Source organism: Euprymna scolopes, chromosome 9, assembly GCF_053919585.1.
Source record: "Euprymna scolopes isolate OS-2025 chromosome 9, ASM5391958v1, whole genome shotgun sequence".
Taxonomy (NCBI): Eukaryota; Metazoa; Mollusca; class Cephalopoda; order Sepiida; family Sepiolidae; genus Euprymna; species Euprymna scolopes.
Window position 1 is genome coordinate 63,583,552 of NC_136490.1, and position 20,090 is coordinate 63,603,641.

The 20,090-nt window shown below is 32.9% G+C and overlaps 1 protein-coding gene across 1 annotated transcript in view; it reads left to right on the forward strand.

The window, feature by feature from the left end:
• The first annotated feature begins 248 nt into the window (after window positions 1–248).
• LOC145284551 (multicopper oxidase 3-like) overlaps window positions 249–20,090 on the forward strand; it is a 28,105-nt gene continuing 8,263 nt past the window's right edge. The window contains exons 1-3 of the mRNA XM_080133463.1: window positions 249–392; window positions 10,515–10,558; window positions 16,512–18,522. Of these exons, the coding sequence (XP_079989589.1) occupies window positions 10,556–10,558; window positions 16,512–18,522 (2,014 nt within the window). The 5' untranslated portion in view covers window positions 249–392; window positions 10,515–10,555. The remainder of the gene's footprint in view (window positions 393–10,514; window positions 10,559–16,511; window positions 18,523–20,090) is intronic.

The following is a 20,090-nucleotide window of genomic DNA, read 5'->3' on the forward strand; positions in this document are numbered from 1 at the left end:
TTGTCTTATATAATAATATTCCCCCCCCCCAAATATTTCGTAAGACTGTAAACCACAAGAGTATTAATCTGTGATTTAACTCCTTTCATTGTTCGGATATATATATATATATATATATATATATATATATATATATATATATATATATATATATATATATCTCGGAGGTAAGTAGCATCAACCCTGATCAGGCGCATTTAAAACCTTACCTGCAGGTTTTATGCGCTTTAGTATATGTGTAGACACACACAGCGCGCAATCAGATATAAAATGAATTTTTGAAGGTGTGTACAGCATTTTGAGGTTAAAGGTCTGCTATAAAATGCTCGAATCTGGCTTACTGGTCAGAAATTGGAAGATCAGCCGGCACTGCAGATCGGACGAACACTGAGGTATGGCAATAAATTTTCTTGTTTAATATATTCATTTTCTTGTTTAATATATTCATTTTCTTAGTGGATTCATGCAGCGTAGCTTCTTTCCTCTAAAATATTTATTTAATTTCTTTGGAGATTAGAACTCTGATACAACGATATATATATATTTTTTTGGGGCAGATTTTTTAATTTTATTCGTTTTAATTTGCTCAATAAAACAAAATCTACATCGACCAACCTTCAACCTTTACCCCATCACCGCAATGTTGCATCCTGGTTCCAGTTTTACAAGTACTTTAATGGAAGGTGCTCTGATGAGATCATGGCATTTTTGCTCCCCTCGTCGTAATTACTTCCAACTAACTCGACAAGCAGGAAAATCTTACTCCTTCATTGTTCAGATCTCTTGGACTGCTAAACTTTGTAATTCCTTCCATGTTTCCTGCTTCCACAACTGTACTAACCTACAGAAGTTTAAATGTATTGGGAACAGATACCTTGATCTTCACCCCCGCAACAGTCCATCGTTAGACACGATCTGAAATAGTAGACCCTTACAGTTTCACGTTGTGATACGCCTTGTTTGGAATGAAAAAGTAAAGTAAATAAGTAATTAAAAAACGTAAAAAGTTGGTATGAAATATTTTGCATTTTTAACGATTGAAAAATTGAATTAATTTAAAGCTAAGGTTTTGACACTCAGTGGGGTTATAACGATTCTGTGTGTGTGTGTGTGTGTTTTCCTAAAGGGATCTGTGAGGATGTATGAATTGGTTGGACTGCTTATTACTAAAGAATATTTTAGTAGTTTTTAATAACCCATAACATATTTCTATGCCTAACCTTTAATATGTTTAACCCATATCACATATGCAACGAACACATTTACGAGAATATAGTTTGCAATGAGCACATTTTTAAGGCAGCTATAGCGATATATACCCGGCGTTATTCTTGTATAGATATATTGTTGCTGGTCAGAAATAATGTAAAATATCGTCATGTTTACTATATTTACGTTGAAAGAAAGTTTTAAAATAATATTTGCAATATAAAGCCAAATAATGTAAAAATAAGATTTCTAAAAAAAAAAAATATACTTGGCGACACCGCGTTTCTTAAAGACAGTTGTAAAATCGGGAAATGGTTTCTCAACGAAAGAGAACGAATTATTTAACCATTTAATTATTTTATTAAAAAAAAGTTATACATACGTTAAAATATTTTTAAACACATTTTTGGTCTGGGATTTTCTTTCTTTAATTATTTTTTTTGGAAGGCGAGGAACAAATTTGTTTATTTTTGCATGGAATAATAATCCTATTAATTCTTTACTGTGCATCGAACAGATACCAGAATACTTAGTTCGCTAAATCTTTACATTACAAAAGTCTATACGAAATTTCAGGCAGATCAGCCGAGCGGTTTTCGAGAAAAAGTGCGACAGACACGCACGCTATATATATATATATATATATATATATATATATATATATATATATATATAACTACTTCATTTACTCACATAAATTAATATACGAAAGTATAAATTTATGCGTAAACTTTAAGTATTTACTTCAAAAGTGCTCAATACGTAGGTAGAGCTAGTTAGTAATTTATAAAATATATATGGCGATTAAGCTACACTGAATATTCCGCGTTTCATCCACTCTAGGATTCTTCAGGCTTATGCGCGAATTTTGTGGTTGTCTGTCGTTTTTACATACGCACCTTCTATATATATATATATATATATATATATATATGAGATTGTGTGTTTGTGTGTGAACATTTCCCTACCAAACTACTCTGTCAATTTTCAGTCTACAGACTCGAGATTTGTCATAAGGGGTAATGAGATTTTTGAATATCTTTTAAATCGGTTCTCGACCAGAAATTCGGCTGTTAAAGAGGCAAGTTCAATGATTTGACCTTTTAAAACTTTACCAAACTCCTCCGCCAATTTTGAGTTTAAACACTTGGAATTTTAGGTTACATGGACATGGATCAAACATTTTAATTTGATTTGAGCCCAAAATAAAAAAGGTTAAGGGGTCAAAATTTGGGTCAAAGTTAAAAAAATTTGACCTTTGCGTTTTCTACAAAATTACTCAGTCAATTTTTAGTCTAAACATTTCAATTTTTACATAAAGTGTATTCAGACATAGTGCAAGATTTTTAATCGGTTTTTGCCCAAAAATTTGGCTAACAAGGGATCAAAGTTTAAAGGATTTAACTTTTGCGGTCTCTAGCAAACTATTCAGCCAATTTTGGATCTAAACATTTGAAATTTTACATAAAAGGTATTCAGAGATGCAGTAAGCTTTTTAATCAGTTTTGGAGCGCTGCCAAGGGATCAAAATTGAAAGAGTTTACCTTTGCAGACTTTACCAAACTCCTCCACCAAATTTGGGTCTAAACACTTGAAATTTTAGATGTAAGTTACTTGGACATGAGTCAAACTTTTTAATATATATATATACATATGCACATAAAGTTATGAGCAGTACATAAGGCCCGAGCAAAGCTGGGCTGAACTGCTAGTGTGTATATATATATATATATATATATATATATATATACGCACACATAGCTAAATCAAATACTGAAATGCTCATATCTTTGGCTCTATGGGACGAAACTTCATGAAAATTTGTAGGCTTTTTGAAGATTATAATACTATCCTTTAGTTAAAATTTTATGACAATTAATAAAACTGAACCTATATTTTTAAATTAATAAAATATGACCAAATTTTCCTACATTTTTATATAGTGTCCTGGCAGGCCAGCTTCAGTTTTGCTGCTTAGGTTGTCTCCCCGATGGCCTTGGCAGGCCACTAATTATATATATATATATATATATATATATATATATATATATATAAGTAGTTTTGTCAAAAGCTTAGGCTACAAAATACGGAGGTACATATCTCGAATCTTCTATAGTATTACTCGTAAGAATGAATATTTAAAAACCGTGACCAAAAACATCAGAGAATAATAATAATAATAATAAAAAAATAAACAAAAATAATAAAACTGAAATTATTAAAGCTTTTAAGGTTCGATTAGGGGTATAAGAGTTTACTCGATGGAAAACATACCCTTTATTCCATGGGCGCTAGCACTGCTTTATTAAAGACATAGTTGCTGAAATGCAACTTCGTATTATTTTTTTACACATATTATCTCTCTCTCTCTCTCTCTCTCTCTCTCTCTCTCTCTCTCTCTCTCACACACACACATATATTAGTGAGTAGCAAAAGTATTTGGACTTTTTCGTATTTCTCAAAAAATAATATCAAGTTAATTTTAATGAAATTTACACTCAAATTTTTTAATAGATATTATCTATCTAAAAATAAAATGGAAATGAATATATACTTAGTTGACAAATATTTATTAGCAAAAAATCAATTTACCTTTATGCAGAAGTATTTTACACATTGTCAAATTTCGTTCTTCAGCAGACATTTCATCTTGCTACAATATTTCAACAGATCAGAAATTTCATTCTGAAGCAGTCATTTAATCTGGTTACAAAATTTCAACCAGTGAGAAGGTACTCCATGATTCCGGCTCCTTATGGGTCAGTTGATAAGAACTCCCAGACAGTACACAGGTTGCCTCTTTCAGTACTGTTTTAAAATATTTTAAACAATGCAAATGACTAATTATATACGTCAGGAAATCATAGCAAGTCATAAAGATGGAAAGGGGTACAGGAAAATAGATTCAGGACAAAATTTGGTGATGAATTTGTGATAAGGTGGAAAACTACGGTTGGAATTTTAAGTGGTCGGCCACGTAAATTAAATGAGGTTAACGTGAAGAAAGAACCATTTCTGACTCGTTCAGAAATTCAAAAAGATTAGCAGAAAACAGGTATTAAATTAAACAAAGGCACAATCAAGTGATCATTGAACCGTACAGGCCTGTATTCTGGATCACCGAGAAAGATTCCATTGTGGAGTCTTAGACATGTGAATCGTCATTTGAAGTTTGTTTATAAATATCAGTGTGAATCTGATGAGTTCTGGAACAAAGATATTTTGTCAGATGAAACAAAAATTGAGCTTTTTGGAAGAAACATGCGCACCCGTGTATGGAGGAAAAAGAGCATAGAATTTAAACCATCTAATACTGTTCCCACTGTAAAATTTTGAGGTGGACGTGTAAGGATTTGGAGTTGCTTTTCTGCAAATTCAGTTAAAGAACTGGAAATCATAGAAGTGAAAATGAATGTAGCAAAATACACGAAGATTTTGTCAACACATCTGTTCAAGAGTGCCGCAGATTTAGGATTGGGCTATAGCTTTATCGTCCAGCAAGACGATGATCCAAAGACAAGGCTAAAATAATGGGATTAGTGTTCTACAGTGGCCTAGACAGTTTCCCGGCCTTTTCTGGAAAGCGTTTGGAGGTTGTAAGGAAAAACAGAGGATATAGCGCTAAATATTAGTAAATATGTTAAATACTTTTGCATATGGGTAATTTGATTTGTCAACTAAGTATATTTCACTTCCCGTTTATTTTTAGATAGATAATATCTCTTCAAAGATTGAGTGTAAATTTCATTTGAATTAACATGATATTTTTTGAGACTAACGAAAGAAGACAATGTACTAAATACTTATGCCACCCACTACATACATATATAAATTTATATTGAATAGATACAAAAATGCAATCGTGTTTTTTTTTAACCTAGATTTATCTAGTTTACTAAAATCTTAAAAAGAGGATATATGTTTGGCACGCATGTCGACAATAAAGCAGCGAATGTGGTCAAACTGTAGGCGGCAATACCGAACACGCGAAATTTGTTTAAAGAATTTTTTAGTCCACCGTTTCCCAATTTTAAAATCTATCTATCTATATGTCTATAAAAGTGAAAGTGTGTGTGTGTGTGTGTCTGTGTACATTTCACTACGCAATGACTCTGTCAATTTTTAGTCTACAGACTCGAAATTTGATATACAGGGTACTGAGATTTGGGAAAATCGATGTAATCAGTTTTCGGCCAGAAATTTCGCTGTTAAGGGGTAAAAGTTCAACGATTTGACTTTAGAGAACTCTACCAAACTCCTCCGACAATTTTGGTTCTAAACACTTGAAATTTTAGATATAGGTTCCTTGGACATGAATTGACTGTTTAAAAATTTTTTTTACTCAGCATACACCTCCAAACACCCGGGTAACGCCGGGCCAAAATGCTAGTATAATTATAAAACTCTGTGGACCTTGCTTGCTTACTTGTTTCCTTGCATCTTGTCTTCGACGATCGGGCGATTCCATTTTTGGGAAAAGGTATTTCAGGTATATATATATATGTATATATATATATACATATATATGTATATATATATATATATATACATATATATGGATATGAACAGTTTGTTATTATACGAAAACGCTGATATTAAATACAATAGAAACAATATAAATACGACTAGATCTAGTAATCGAGGTAGAAAAATAATCTGGTTCACCATCCCCTTCAACCTAATGGTAAAAACAAAACTTGTAGATAGTTCCTTACATCTTATAAATAAAGACTACTCAACAGCTAGTACACTACATAAAATCTTTAACAAATACACATTAAAACTTACCTGCAGCTGTACTGAAAACCTGGAAAGAATCATAAAAAAGCACAATAATAAACGACTAAAAAGAAATAATCCAGTTTTTGACACTAATAATAGTGATAACCGAAAGATCTGCAATTGCCAGAGACCAACCGAATGCCAGCTAAGAAATAATTACCTAACATCTTCGATGGAATACCAGGCTAGATTATGCAGCGTAGAAGACACAGAGATAGAAAAATTCTACGTCGGCATTACCTCGATGACCTTTAAAAATGATAGATTCTATGTTCATACACTGTTAATGAATAATAAAGCGTATGCTACGAACACCTTATTCTCGCTACACTACTGGAAGTTAATCGAAGCGAACAAAACACCTTTAGTCAAATGGAAAATCTTTAGGAAGGCTAAAACTTTTTTTTTTACATAGGCATCACCACTTATCAAGGCCAAGAGGCCACTCAAGGATAAGGGTTAAAGAGTGTACAGTAGACATTGGACAATATAGTAATCATTAGTAATGAAAATTTGGTAAATTTGATAACTTATATAGAACGGCTCATCAAGAACTTATTTACGTTAGACTTGAAGACAATCATATTGTAGTCAGCCGGAAAGCTGATGTTTTCCATATTTATTTCATTTTCATTTTGATATTATTAGGTTGGTGAATAAAGTCGGTTTTGACGTTCAACTCAACGTCAAAAACGACGTTATTTTTGCACCAATCTAATAATCAAAACTTTTTCTTTCATTTTCATTCCCTACACAGATAAGCGCTTTCTTAAAATGAAACCAAACTACTCTGCCAATTTTCAGTCTACAGACTCGAGATTTGACATAGGGAGTATTGAGATTTGGGGAAATCTTTTTAATCGGGGTTCGGCCTGAAATTTGGCTGTCAACGGGGTTAAAGTTCAACGATTTGACCTTTTAAAACTCTACCAATCTCCTCTACCAATTTTTAGTCTTTTTTATTTAATTTGAGCCAAAAACAATAGATGTAAAGGGCTTAAAATTGGGGTCAAAATTTTAAAAAATCTGACGTCTGCGTTCTCTGCCAAATTACTCAGCCAATGTTTGGTGTGAACATTTGAAATTTTACTTAAAGTGTGTTCAGATATAGTGCAAGCTTTTTAATCGGTTTTTGCCCCAAAATTTGGCTAACAAGGGATCAAAGTTTAAAGGATTTAACTTTTGCGGTCTCTAGCAAAGTATTCAGGCAATTTTTGGTCTAAATATTTGAAATTTTACATGAAGGGCATTCAGACATGCAGCAAGCTGTTTTTATCAGTTTTGGGGCGAAAATTTGGCTGCCAAGAGATCAAAGTTGAAAGAGTTGATCTTTGCAAACTCTATATAAACTGCTCCACCAAACTTGGGTCCAAACACTTGAAATTTTAGATGTAAAGTACCTAGACATGAGTCAAACTTTTTAATATATATACAAATGCACATAAAGTTATGAGCAATACATAAGGCCCGAGCAAAGCTGGGCTGAACTGCTAGTGTGTGTTTAATATATATATATATATATATATATATATATATGTGTGTGTGTGTGTGTGTGTGTGTGTGTGTGTGTGTGTGTGTATACATACGTACACTCATAGCTAAATTAAATACTGAAATGTTCATATCTTTGGTTCTATAGGACGAAACTGCATGAAAATTTACAAACTTTCGGAAGGTTATAATACTATTCTATGGTTAAAATTTTATGACAATCAATGAAACTGACTTATATTTTCAAACTAATAAAATATGACCAAATTCTCCTACATTTTTTTATACATAGTATCCTGGTAGGCCAGCTTCAGTGTTGCTGCTTCCGTTGTCTCCACTGTGGACTTACCAGGCCACTAATATATATATATATATATATATATATATATATATATATATATATATATATATATATATAGTTTTATTTTGTTTAAAGTTAGACAACATATTTTTCCGTTATTGCATATTTATTTCAATTTTACCTTTTTCTCTACTTCATAAAAACAAACATGAATTTTCTAATCCATTTTTCTAAATCTGAACTAAATACAGTCCATTTACACCTAGGTGCCTGATTACAAAATTCATAATTGTCGATTAATTAGGTTATGAGTGAATCTTGTACATACAATATATATATATATATATATATATATATATAAACTTTATAAAAGGTTTATATATATATATAAACTTTATAAAAGGTTTATATATATATATATATAAACTTTATAAAAGGTTTATATATATATATAAACTTTATAAAAGGTTTATATATATATATAAACTTTATAAAAGGTTTATATATATATAAACTTTATAAAAGGTTTATATATATATATAAACTTTATAAAAGGTTTATATATATATATAAACTTTATAAAAGGTTTATATATATATATAAATTTTATAAAAGGTTTATATATATATATATATAAACTTTATAAAAGGTTTATATATATATATAAACTTTATAAAAGGTTTATATATATATATAAACTTTATAAAAGGTTTATATATATATAAACTTTATAAAAGGTTTATATATATATATAAACTTTATAAAAGGTTTATATATATATATAAACTTTATAAAAGGTTTATATATATATATAAACTTTATAAAAGGTTTATATATATATATAAACTTTATAAAAGGTTTATATATATATAAACTTTATAAAAGGTTTATATATATATATAAACTTTATAAAAGGTTTATATATATATATATAAACTTTATAAAAGGTTTATATATATATATATAAACTTTATAAAAGGTTTATATATATATAAACTTTATAAAAGGTTTATATATATATATAAACTTTATAAAAGGTTTATATATATATATAAACTTTATAAAAGGTTTATATATATATATATATATATATATAAAACTTTATAAAAGGTTTAAGTAAGAATCTCTAAACAAAGAAAAAGTAAACAATTGAGTTTATTCTCGAAGAAAAACATGCTGTAGCTTGATTTAATGTAAATATTTGTTTCTTAGTTTAGTAGTTAATAATATAATATAAATTTATTTTGAATGGACAATGGCGTCTTTTGTTATTATCAAATATTTTTATGTGCTTTAAAAATACTGTACAAGTAGAAACATCTACTAATCAACTATAAAAATCCCGATAGATTCTACGAAAGTCTTTTGTAACATATCATAAATACGACATGTTAAATAAGTTTTCACAAACAAATTATTGTACATTCCTTTTTTTATATGCAATCAACTTTAAGAAAAAGGAATATATAATTGTTCATCTGAAGTTGGATACATGTGGGGGAAGTGTTGGAATAATTTATCATTTTTATAAATGATGCTGGTCATGAACGAAAGTGTTCCCTATCATACAAACTTCCGAGATGGAATACATATTTTTCTGAGAATCTAGACCGAATGAATGTTTTAGTATAAAGAATATGCTGTTAGACCAAATTGAAGAAATTGTCAGTCGGAATCAAATACTGATTTGTAAATTACAAGTCTAAAGTTGCGAATTCGACAAATTTTCCTTTATATATATATATTTGTATATGATGGATAAAGATTGAGAGTGTGCGGATAATATTTTGTCCGAGATGATGATACAATGCTAAAAAATATGAACACAAATCTAAGACAATGGCAGAATCGTTAGAAAATGACCTTCAGTCTGTAGTGGAATGGGGCCATAAATTGATGGTAGCATTTAATGCTAATAAGACTAAACTGTTCTCGTTAACAATTACAAGACGCCTCTCAAACCATCGATATCCATGACAAATAACACCCTACCCAAGAATTCTTCCTTCAAACTCCTCGGCTTAACATTCACAGGCAGTATAAACTGGAACAAATAAAGAGGACATTGCGAATGCTGCTGCAAGGAAGGTGGGTTCCCTCTATCGAGATAGGTTACTCACACCTAAGAGTATTCTGTACCTTTACAAAGCCACCATTCAGCCATGCACGGAGTATTGTTGTCACATCTGCTCTGTCGCATTTTCCACTACTCCCTCCCTTTTGGACAGGGTTCAAAAAAGAGTTTTCAATCTAATAAGTTCCACTTTGTCTACTAAGCTGTCCCATCGTTGCAATGTTGCATCTCTGTGTTTTACAAGTACTTTAATGAAATGTGTTCTGATGAACTCGTTGTACTTGTGCCCCCTCGACGTACATATGCCCGACAAACCCGCTTAGCAACAAAATCACATCTTTTCACTGTTGAGGTATATGCCAGAAAGCCTTCCGCTCTAATAGTTTCTTTCCTCGAACAGACTTTGAGATTCCCTTCCTGCTACCTGCTTCCCTGACTGTACTGATATGCAGAAGTTTAAATGTAATGTAAACCAACATCTTGTAAATCTTTCCTAAGCACGGTCCCAATTATTAGTCTCTTACATCCAAGTGGCAATATGCCTTGTTAGGGGTAAACTTGAGTAAAAAAAAATCATATTTGGTAAATTAGAGTGTTGTTAATGATGGAATATTTGTTTATTTATTGTCTTATATATGTCTTTGCATTTTATTTTAGGAAAAAATCCTTACTTTTGGCGTTTAACAGACATTTTCACAATGGTAAGTTTAATTTAATGTTTCGTTTTTGAGATACGAAAAAAATTTCTAAGAAACACTCGTCTAGCTGTAAACACTATCAATAATTTCCCCCACTCTTTATCTGTGCCTAAACCTAAACGTAGATTCCATGAACAAAGCTTCTTTCTTAGAACTGCACGCCTGTGGAATTGTCTTCCGTTTTCCTGCTTTCCGGCTGACTACAATATGGTTGTCTTCAAGTCTAAAGTTAATAAGTTCTTGATGAGCCGTTCCATATAAGTTATCAAATTTACCAAATTTTCATTACTAATGATTACTATATTGACCAATTTCTACTGTACACTCTTTAACCCTTATCCTTGAGTGGCCTCTGGGCCTTGATAATGTGGTGATGCCTATGTAAAAAAAAAAAGAAAAAAAGTAACCTTCGTATTTTCAGGTTTCAGTATCTGATATTGCATTCATATCAAGTGAACACTTATTAACTATTATTGAGTATTGGTCAAAGGTCGACGAACCGTCCATAAGTATGATATTAAGAATCCCAAAACACTAGCACAGAATATTCATAGTGCTAGAAGTTTCTGCTACAACTTTTACACTTTATTTTATTATATGAATCCTTTGAGATGAGTACTTTGTAAATTTATTTATTTGCGGACTGTTATCCTCATCTTCATAGTTGTTATTTCACGACATTTCGGTCAACTATTCCTCTGCCGTTCGTTAGATAGTAAACCGCGACGGGATAGGAATGCTATTTACTGTATCCTCAGTAATTACTGCCTTCCATAGTTGTCGTATCAGCACGTTTTTGGACAACTAATCACTTGGCAGGCTTTGGGTATGATTGATACCACTATCTTCAGACAACGCTCACCTGGAACCGTAGAGAGTCAATGCCTCTATCCACTGCGCCATGGCCCCGAAAGGCGATCAAAGTGGGATTTTTTGGTAGTATAAACCTTTTGGTCTTATAAATCCAAGTTTTCTGTTCTTATCTGGTCTTCCATCGTTAGGCCCGTGCCGAATGGTATATTATTTTATTATTGGAATTCTTGAGATGAATAATTTGTATATTTATTTATTTTCGAACTGTTATCCCCATCTTCATAGTTTTTGTTTTACGACTTCCGGTGAACAACGATGAAGATGAGGATAACAGTTCGCAAATAAAAAAACAACAACAAACTTTTACCATTTACCAACAACAGGATATTTGCATACCTTCTATATGGTTCGCTTATTTGTTTTAATTTTCTTATGACTTTGTTTTTTTCTGGGGATGGGGCATTTTCCCGGATGCCAAACATTCTCCCATTAGTTTAGTTACTCCAACCGAGAGATCTTTTTACGATTCTAACCGTCCCTTTAAGTGCTATTGTTTGTATTTCTTTTGCACTTGGTTCACCGGGTATATTTGCCAGATAGTTTTTGAAATTCTTTTTCATTAGCCCGGTTACTCCTATAATGACTTGTATGATTGATACCTTCTTAAGATTCCAGTTTCTTTTCATGTTGTACATAAGTTGTTGGTATTTTGTTATTTTCTCCTTCTCTGCTCTGTTAAGGCCAGCATCATTAGGGACGCTTACTTCAACTAGGGTTGCTACATTCTCCTTGTTCCATATCACGATGTCAGGCTTAATAGTCCCATTTTCTGGTATGTAGCTGTAGGAATTTCGTAGTCATAGTGGATAGTGTATGTCTTATATGTGCGCACGCGCGTGTGTGTGAGTGTGTGTGAGTGTGTGTATGTACACTAGTATTTGAAGGAACTTACATGAAGTGAAATTTTATATAATTTCTACATGTTTTATTTAGCTTTCCAATTATTATTATTCCCATAAAAAATGGTATAATTGGGTATAGGAGAGAAAATGTTGATAAGTTGAAGTTGTACCTGAAAATAATATTTCAGAAAGTGGATGTTTTTTGTTCATTAATCTTTGAATTTTTGGCATATATTTTTGTTATTATGTAAACGTTAAAAATATAATTAAAAAGAAATAATTGTGTATAACTTATTTCCAACTGTTCTTTCTGGTAAACATGTTCTCAAGATTTGCTACTACATGGGATATTCAGGTTTTTACAGATTTTCCAGTGGAAATATTTACAGACTCCATTGTGTCGCAGCGCATATGATACGTTAGTTTTGTGCATTCTAGATTGTTGAACAAGACACCTGGCATACTCGATAAATGCTGGTTTAACATGATTTTTAGAGTAAACTCGATTAAGAGCTTGTCAGTTCCGTCAATGATAAAAAAACTTGAGAATAAACTAGCTGATACGAGATTTGTAAAAATGACGCAATATACTTAAGGGAAGTAAAATAAATAAAATGAAACACCAATGACGGTCCTGGATATGATGAAGTCCCAGCTTGCGGGCTTTGGGGAGTGTGGAGTCACCCTTTAATTGCCATTGCTCTCAGATCCGCTCTGACCCGGAGTGGTAGTACCTGTTACCGACCAAATGCCCACTAAGCAATAATTGCCTCACATCTTCGGTGGTATACCAGGCTGCATTATGCAGCGTTAAAGACCTTCGTATTTTCAGGTTTCAGTATCTTATCTTGCATTCATAAAAATAATAACAACATTTATTCTCTATAAATTTGATTCTATCTCTCCAGAAACTTATAAATGCCTCGCTTGATGTGGTTTGAACACTATGGGTTAAATAGAAACCGACTTAACAAAAACAAAACAAATATACTCTATTAAAAAATTATTCTTCAAAATCACTGGATTCGGCATTAAATAACCTGAAAAGGGTTGATATGCCGTAAAACAAACAAACGAACAAGCAAACAAACACCAACGAAACAATTTGTGACATCTTAATAGAACTAAACGTTGAAGAGAAAATTCACTATAGATGTTCCTGGCCACCTGGGATCGAATATCCCTCTGCCTTTTTTTTTTTTACATGGAGAATACTTTAGCCAATTTCTTGAATCTAAATGATGTTAAAGAGTTTTAAGTATTTCAGACATAAGATTTAGTAGCAATATACTGTAATTGAACGTTTCGTAAGTTAACTGAAAAGCGATGGATATCTATTCTGTTCAAGGAATCTATTTTCTTCTTCCATTCCGAATGTAACAGAGCGAGTATGGCGGCTATATGCAAATACCGACTCGTGCGCAGTAAGAAAACGAGAAAGAATAAAAAGGAGAGAGAATATGATAACCTTAAGGACACGGGTGACCCCCCCCCCCCGGCCGTAACAAAAAGTCACGCGTCGCGGGAAAAGAGAAAATAAATATCGTTGTTACAAAACATCACAGAGATTCGAAAAAGTGGTTTAAACATCAAATAAATAATGTTACCAAAGGCAATATAAGTTACTGGATAGGGTTTTAGCGTTTAATTTAATGTAAAATGTTCATTCGGCTCGAAAAACAAGTAATGTTAACCAGTTACAGGAGCACAAGGAAAATAACCGCAATGTATTTGTTACGCGGCCATTCTTGCTTGTGCTCGTGTAACCGGCTGACATTACTTGTTTTTCAAGCCAAATAAACATATATTGCGTAAAAACATTTAAAACCTATCGAGAAAGGGAGAAAAGTATCTTATCTTGCCTTTGGTAACATTTGTTATATTTGAATTTATATCATTTTTTTTTCGAATCTCTGTGGATTGTAAAACAAACCTAAAATTTCATTTCGGAAACGAAAAACTGTATTTTTGAAAAGCTTTATTCATAAAAATAATAACAACCTTTACTCTCTATAACTTGATTCTATCTCTCCAGAAACTTATGAATGCCTCGCCTGTAAAACTCTTTAGGTTTTGATGTGATTATGAATCTTACTCGTGTCCAATCACCTTTCATGATGTTAACCCAAGGACATCTAAATGGTTTTGTCATCCTCAAAATAAGTGATAATCCGAGGAGAATATGCAGGATGGATTAAGAATTCTCTATCAAATTCTAGATCTTTAATCAGCAGTGTTCTGTGAAAACGAACATTATCATAATGGAAAATGACTCCCTTTCTGTTGATAAGAGAAGGTCGTATTCGGGTCAGCATTCGGGCGAGAATATTGCATGAAAAAATAAGTGATGCCTAAATAATCTGAAAAAAAAGTTATGAATTATCATGGTGATATGTTCAGGTAATAACAATTTGCATAAAATCAATTACAATGGTTTAAAATTCCCTCTTATAAATTGGCAAAAAAAAAAAAAACTTTCGCACCGATCTGATAAGCTGCAGTTGACAGAAAGTTACCGATTACAAAAAGAACCTTAAAGTAAAACGTTACAACGACAAAACCCAAGATCATTCTAAAGAGTTGCTTTTGCTTTAGGTATGCGCTCTAGCAATAGCACGGTACCAAATTGATGAAGGGTAGAATTTGAATCGCTGCTAACGTACACAACCTAAAATTAGTCTTAAATTTACGGCCTACGTTCTCTTTCTTCATGTATATTAATTATCTTCTATATATTAAGACGACAGCGTGTGTATGTGTGTGCTATTTATTTAGTTTCTGTGTCACGCTAAAATCCGAGTCGTTTAATTGTTATGGACTTCTATTTCTCGTAATAAATAATTTTACTAAGAATTCTTTGGTTTCGGTTTCGGTTTCGATTTCGATTATAGCTGATGGCACTAAAGTCATTAATTTTTTTTATAAATAATTTTACCAAGAATTCTTCATAAGTTTTGGTTACACAATAAACATAAAATAATACGAATATACGAATTTGACATCTTTTTCTTTTTGCATTAAAAATGGAAATTTTCCTTGTTTCTTTATTTTAGACAATCGAACTTTTAGATATACGCAGAGAGGCAAAACACAATTTGAATTTTCTATCACTATGTATAACTCATAAACTGCTTACGTATTTTTTAAAACTAAAAATACAAAATATTTTCGTTTAATTGGCGATCGTGTTGTAAAGCGTTTGTTTTTAGTTATAATATTTTATGTCATATTCAGGGTTCGAACCTCGCAGAAAATTTGGGAACTTAAAATTCTTAATTTTCGCAAGGTGGCCCAAATATCATTAAATCTGTAAAATCAATATTTTATTTTGCCTGGTGAATGAAATACAGAAATTTTCAATCTGTAATATCTTTATAATGATAAGAAAATTCCAATCCATTACATCGATTACATAAAATATCCGCTTATAACGCGCAGCATTGTATTGGTTTTCTATTGATATATTTAGAAATAAACTTTTGAAATAAATATTAATTTACTTGAGAAAAATGGAATAGTTTATACTTAAATTTATTTATTTTTTCGGGAAATGGATTTGTATTATTTGGACTGTTCCGACTACTGTTTTCATTTTGAATATTATTAACACAATGTTTCGGCCGATATAACCTCCGACCTTCTTCAGGTTTATCTTGTCGAACTCTGGAATCTTTCTTTCAAACTCTGGAATCTTTTTGTCAAACCCTGGAAAATGTACGGTATTTCGAACGAAACCCTTTATTCAATCTAGAGGAGTAACATGCTCTTGTTCCGGCAGCGATGAACGAATAGAAGTGCAAATTCCCGAGTAATCCAGAAAGATTTTCGAATTCGAGAAGATTCATTTAAAAAAGATCGGAAGTTACATTGATCGCAATGTTGTGCGAATAAAATTCAAGTTTGTAACAGCAGCCCGAATAATTCAAATAATAGAAAATATCAATCCTCATCTAAAAAATTCAGAAACAGGGAAATGAATATTTGTTATTTTAAATAGATCATATTCTGCTTTGAGTTAAAATTATTAAAAATAAAAAAATAAGAGACATCCCAGAAGAAATTAAAAACAGTAAAAAAGTAATTTTTTTTTAAAATAATGAGAGAGAGAGAGAGAGAGAGAGAGAGAGAGAGAGAGAGAGAGAGAGAGAGAGAGAGAGTGTGTGGGGGTGATCTTATTGTATTTGATTGTTATCGTTTGAATATACTCGTTGTAGTTTAATGCTTTAATATTTTATCTTTAGGTTCATCGAATACTATCATTCGGAATAACTTCCATCATCATTTTGCTGTTGACGTTGTCTGATGCAAAACCGTGTGACATAAAAGCAGATGTTTGCGAATACAAGTTTATTGTTGCGTATCACCTGACAATGATGAAAGGAAAACATCTCATGAAAGCTGTGGATGGTAAACTCTACCCGGTTGAAGTCGTTAACACGAGTGCAGCGAAGCCGGTTCCAATAGATGACGTCATCACCTTAGATGGTTACACTGAGTCACGAAAAGTTGTGGCGGTTAACGGAACTATTCCAGGTCCGGCAATTGAAGTTTACCTGGGTCAAACCGTAATTATCAACGTTGAGAATCAACTCTACACAAGTAGCGTTACCATTCATTGGCACGGATTGGAGCAGAAAGGCACGCCGTTTATGGACGGTGTCCCCTATGTAACCCAGTGTCCTATAGGACCCTCTCAATCGTTCACATATAAGTTTAATTTGACACAAACGGGTACATTTTGGTATCATTCTCATATTGGAACGCAAAGGACGATGGGACTTTATGGAGCATTCATTATTAGGGACAGAAAGCCGATGTCTATGCCCGAACATCTTATGGTCATCAGCGATTACAATCATCATTGGGAATCTGATGTAGCTTATCTTAAGATGGTGCATGGTATGTACGTTAATCAAAAGAAAATCGGAAACACACATTCATTGGACGGATCACTATTCAGTCTTTTTAATTTCCATTCTGGTTTGGTGAACGGACGCGGGCGATTTTATGAGAGACCAGGCGTTCACAACGGAGCACCAATTGCTAAATTCACAGTTAAACAAAGAACACAGTATCGTTTTAGAGTAATCGCGGCTGGCACTCTTTATCCGTTTGAAATTTCTGTGGACGGCCATGAACTTCAGATTGTCTCTTCTGATGGTTCGGAACTGGAACCACGTACATTTGACATCTTTATCATAAACCCGGGAGAACGGTTCGATTTTATCCTTACAGCTAACCAGGTACCCGGAAACTACTGGATCCATGGAATAACGATAGAGATGGATAGAAATCACACATTCGAAGCTATTCTGCATTATGAGGAAGCCCCTGACGAAGAATCGAATTCTGTCAGTAAAAATTGCTCGGAAAATGACCCATGTGTCGTCTTAAATTGCCCATTTTTGTTTTACCCGGTGAAGCAACATCGGAAATGTGTCATTTTGTCTGAAATGAACTCAGCTTTTGATTATGAAGTGCCGCGTATCGAAAGCGGAAAATGGGAAGAATATTTTCTAAATTTCGCCTTTCCCGGCGAACCCGGCCACACGCCTGGTTCGGTGAATGGGCGAAAATACGAGCAACCGTCTGTAAATCCACTATACCAGCCGGACGAAGTAAACACATTATGCGACAAGCAAGACTGCGGGGTCGATCGGATATGTAGTTGCACCCATTCTCTGAAACTGAAGAGAGGCGATACCATCCAAATGATCTTCTTAAACATGGGAAGTGGTAAAGGTTTCGATCACCCGATCCACATGCACGGGCATTCGTTTTCTGTTGTAAAAATGGGCTACCCTACATATAACATAACAACTGGCGAAATAATTAGCGTGAACCCGGATATTGATTGCCGAGGTGATCCAGCCAAGAATTATTGTAACGATGCCGCCTGGACGAACAGCAACTGGGGTGGAGATAACATTCCCGGTATTAAATTAAAAAAAGCCCCGTTGAAGGACACCATAATTATACCCTCTGGCGGGTATGCTGTTATTCGGATCAAGGCCGATAACCCAGGTCTGTGGTTCATGCATTGCCATATCGAAATACACAATATGGATGGAATGGCAATTATACTGAATGAATCTTTTGCTGATGTGCCCGAGGCACCTGACCGTTTTCCTGTGTGTTGGAGTTTCACACCCGAAGCAATCAGTCGCATACCAACGATGGAAACGAGGGACGGCACGACGACCCCGTTAAATCAAGACCGAAACTCACAAAACCTCCCAGACCGAAATCAAGGTAATTGTAACATGATAAATAATACGATAACCTTTTTTCTTATTTTACGCAATACCCCCCTCCCCACTCTCTCGCTCACACACACAGGCACGCACAAACACAGATTATCACTTCTCCGTTAAAAATATTGAACACTCCGGTTTATATTCGAACAGTGTGGCTTTTTGTCCATTTAAAGAAATCTTTAGCTGACCTATATGTTATATGTGTGTGTGTGTGTGTGTGTGTGTGTGAAATTTGCAAAAAAACAAACAAACTTTAAGTACTGGGAGTAACAATGAATCTAATCGATTAACTAGCTAGACTTTTACGATGTGTATATATAAAAAAACCCGGTAACACGAATTCCATTGACGAGTCCATACAGGAATGAAATGCAGAAAATTCGGTGTAGTTTAAGTAATATATATATTTTTATAATTTACTACTTAGCTCTGCTCACGGGTTGAGAACTTTTCAAGTAAATACTAAAATTAATACATAAAATATTATATCGCTTTATATAATTTTGTTATTGCATAGGTTTTAATCTCGTGAAGAACACTGAGTGTCAAACAAATATATATGTAGTTTAATATAGATGTTTATTTATGCAAACACACTTGTCTACACATGTGCATATATGTTTCAGCAATGCCTTTATTCAAAGCCTAACTTCCTTAGGTCACAGAAGACACTTAAAAGATAACTGTATTTTATACTAGTGGAGAGCTTTGGTAGGAGATGAGGGAAAATTTGAGTAATTTATAAAGGAAAAACATTATCAGAAGGTATTAAATTTCAGATTTAGATGTGCACACGTATACACGATACATCAACACTCAACCAAATCTGACGAATGAAGAGGTAAGAGTATAGACAGATTAAAAGTTTAGAAATTATAAAATAAGATAGAACCAGAAAGAAAACAAAGGAAATAAGTAATCTAATATATAAAAGGCTATCTGTTTTGTTCGTCTGTCTGTCTGTCTCCATATTTTCAAACTCTATCTCCTCCGAAACTAAAAGTCGCAGAGCGGAGGGGCCTCAAATTATTCGATTTTTACGGAAGGTTCTTTTTAAGGGGATCACAAATGGGTCAAAATTGAAAAAAAAATCGTTATACATTTTGTATATTCATCTTAGTTTATTTTTAATGTTTATGAGTTCATATCCGTGTCACATTAGTATAGTGGTGCCAGCTTTGAATTTCGATTTCGATTTCGATTCTAGCTGATGGCACCCAAATACTTTTTTTTTTTACTTTTGAAATCACGACTCTATAAAAGTATATACGAAATCTGGATAAATGAAAATATCATATTTAAGCGTATTTTACGACTGATCAAAGCCGCTCCCTTTCCATTAGTAAAAAAATGAACGAGAAAGAGAACAAGGCCGATAGCCATTAGTCACGTGCTCTCGTGTAATGAATGAATGAATGAATGCGTGAATGTAAGATTGACATGAAATTCTTAAAGATAAACTAAAATGACCGAAAAATGGGCTGAAATGACTTAAATAAATAAAAAAGTAAATGACTTAGAATGACTAATGAAATTAAGGATGAATTGAATGACCTTAAGAAT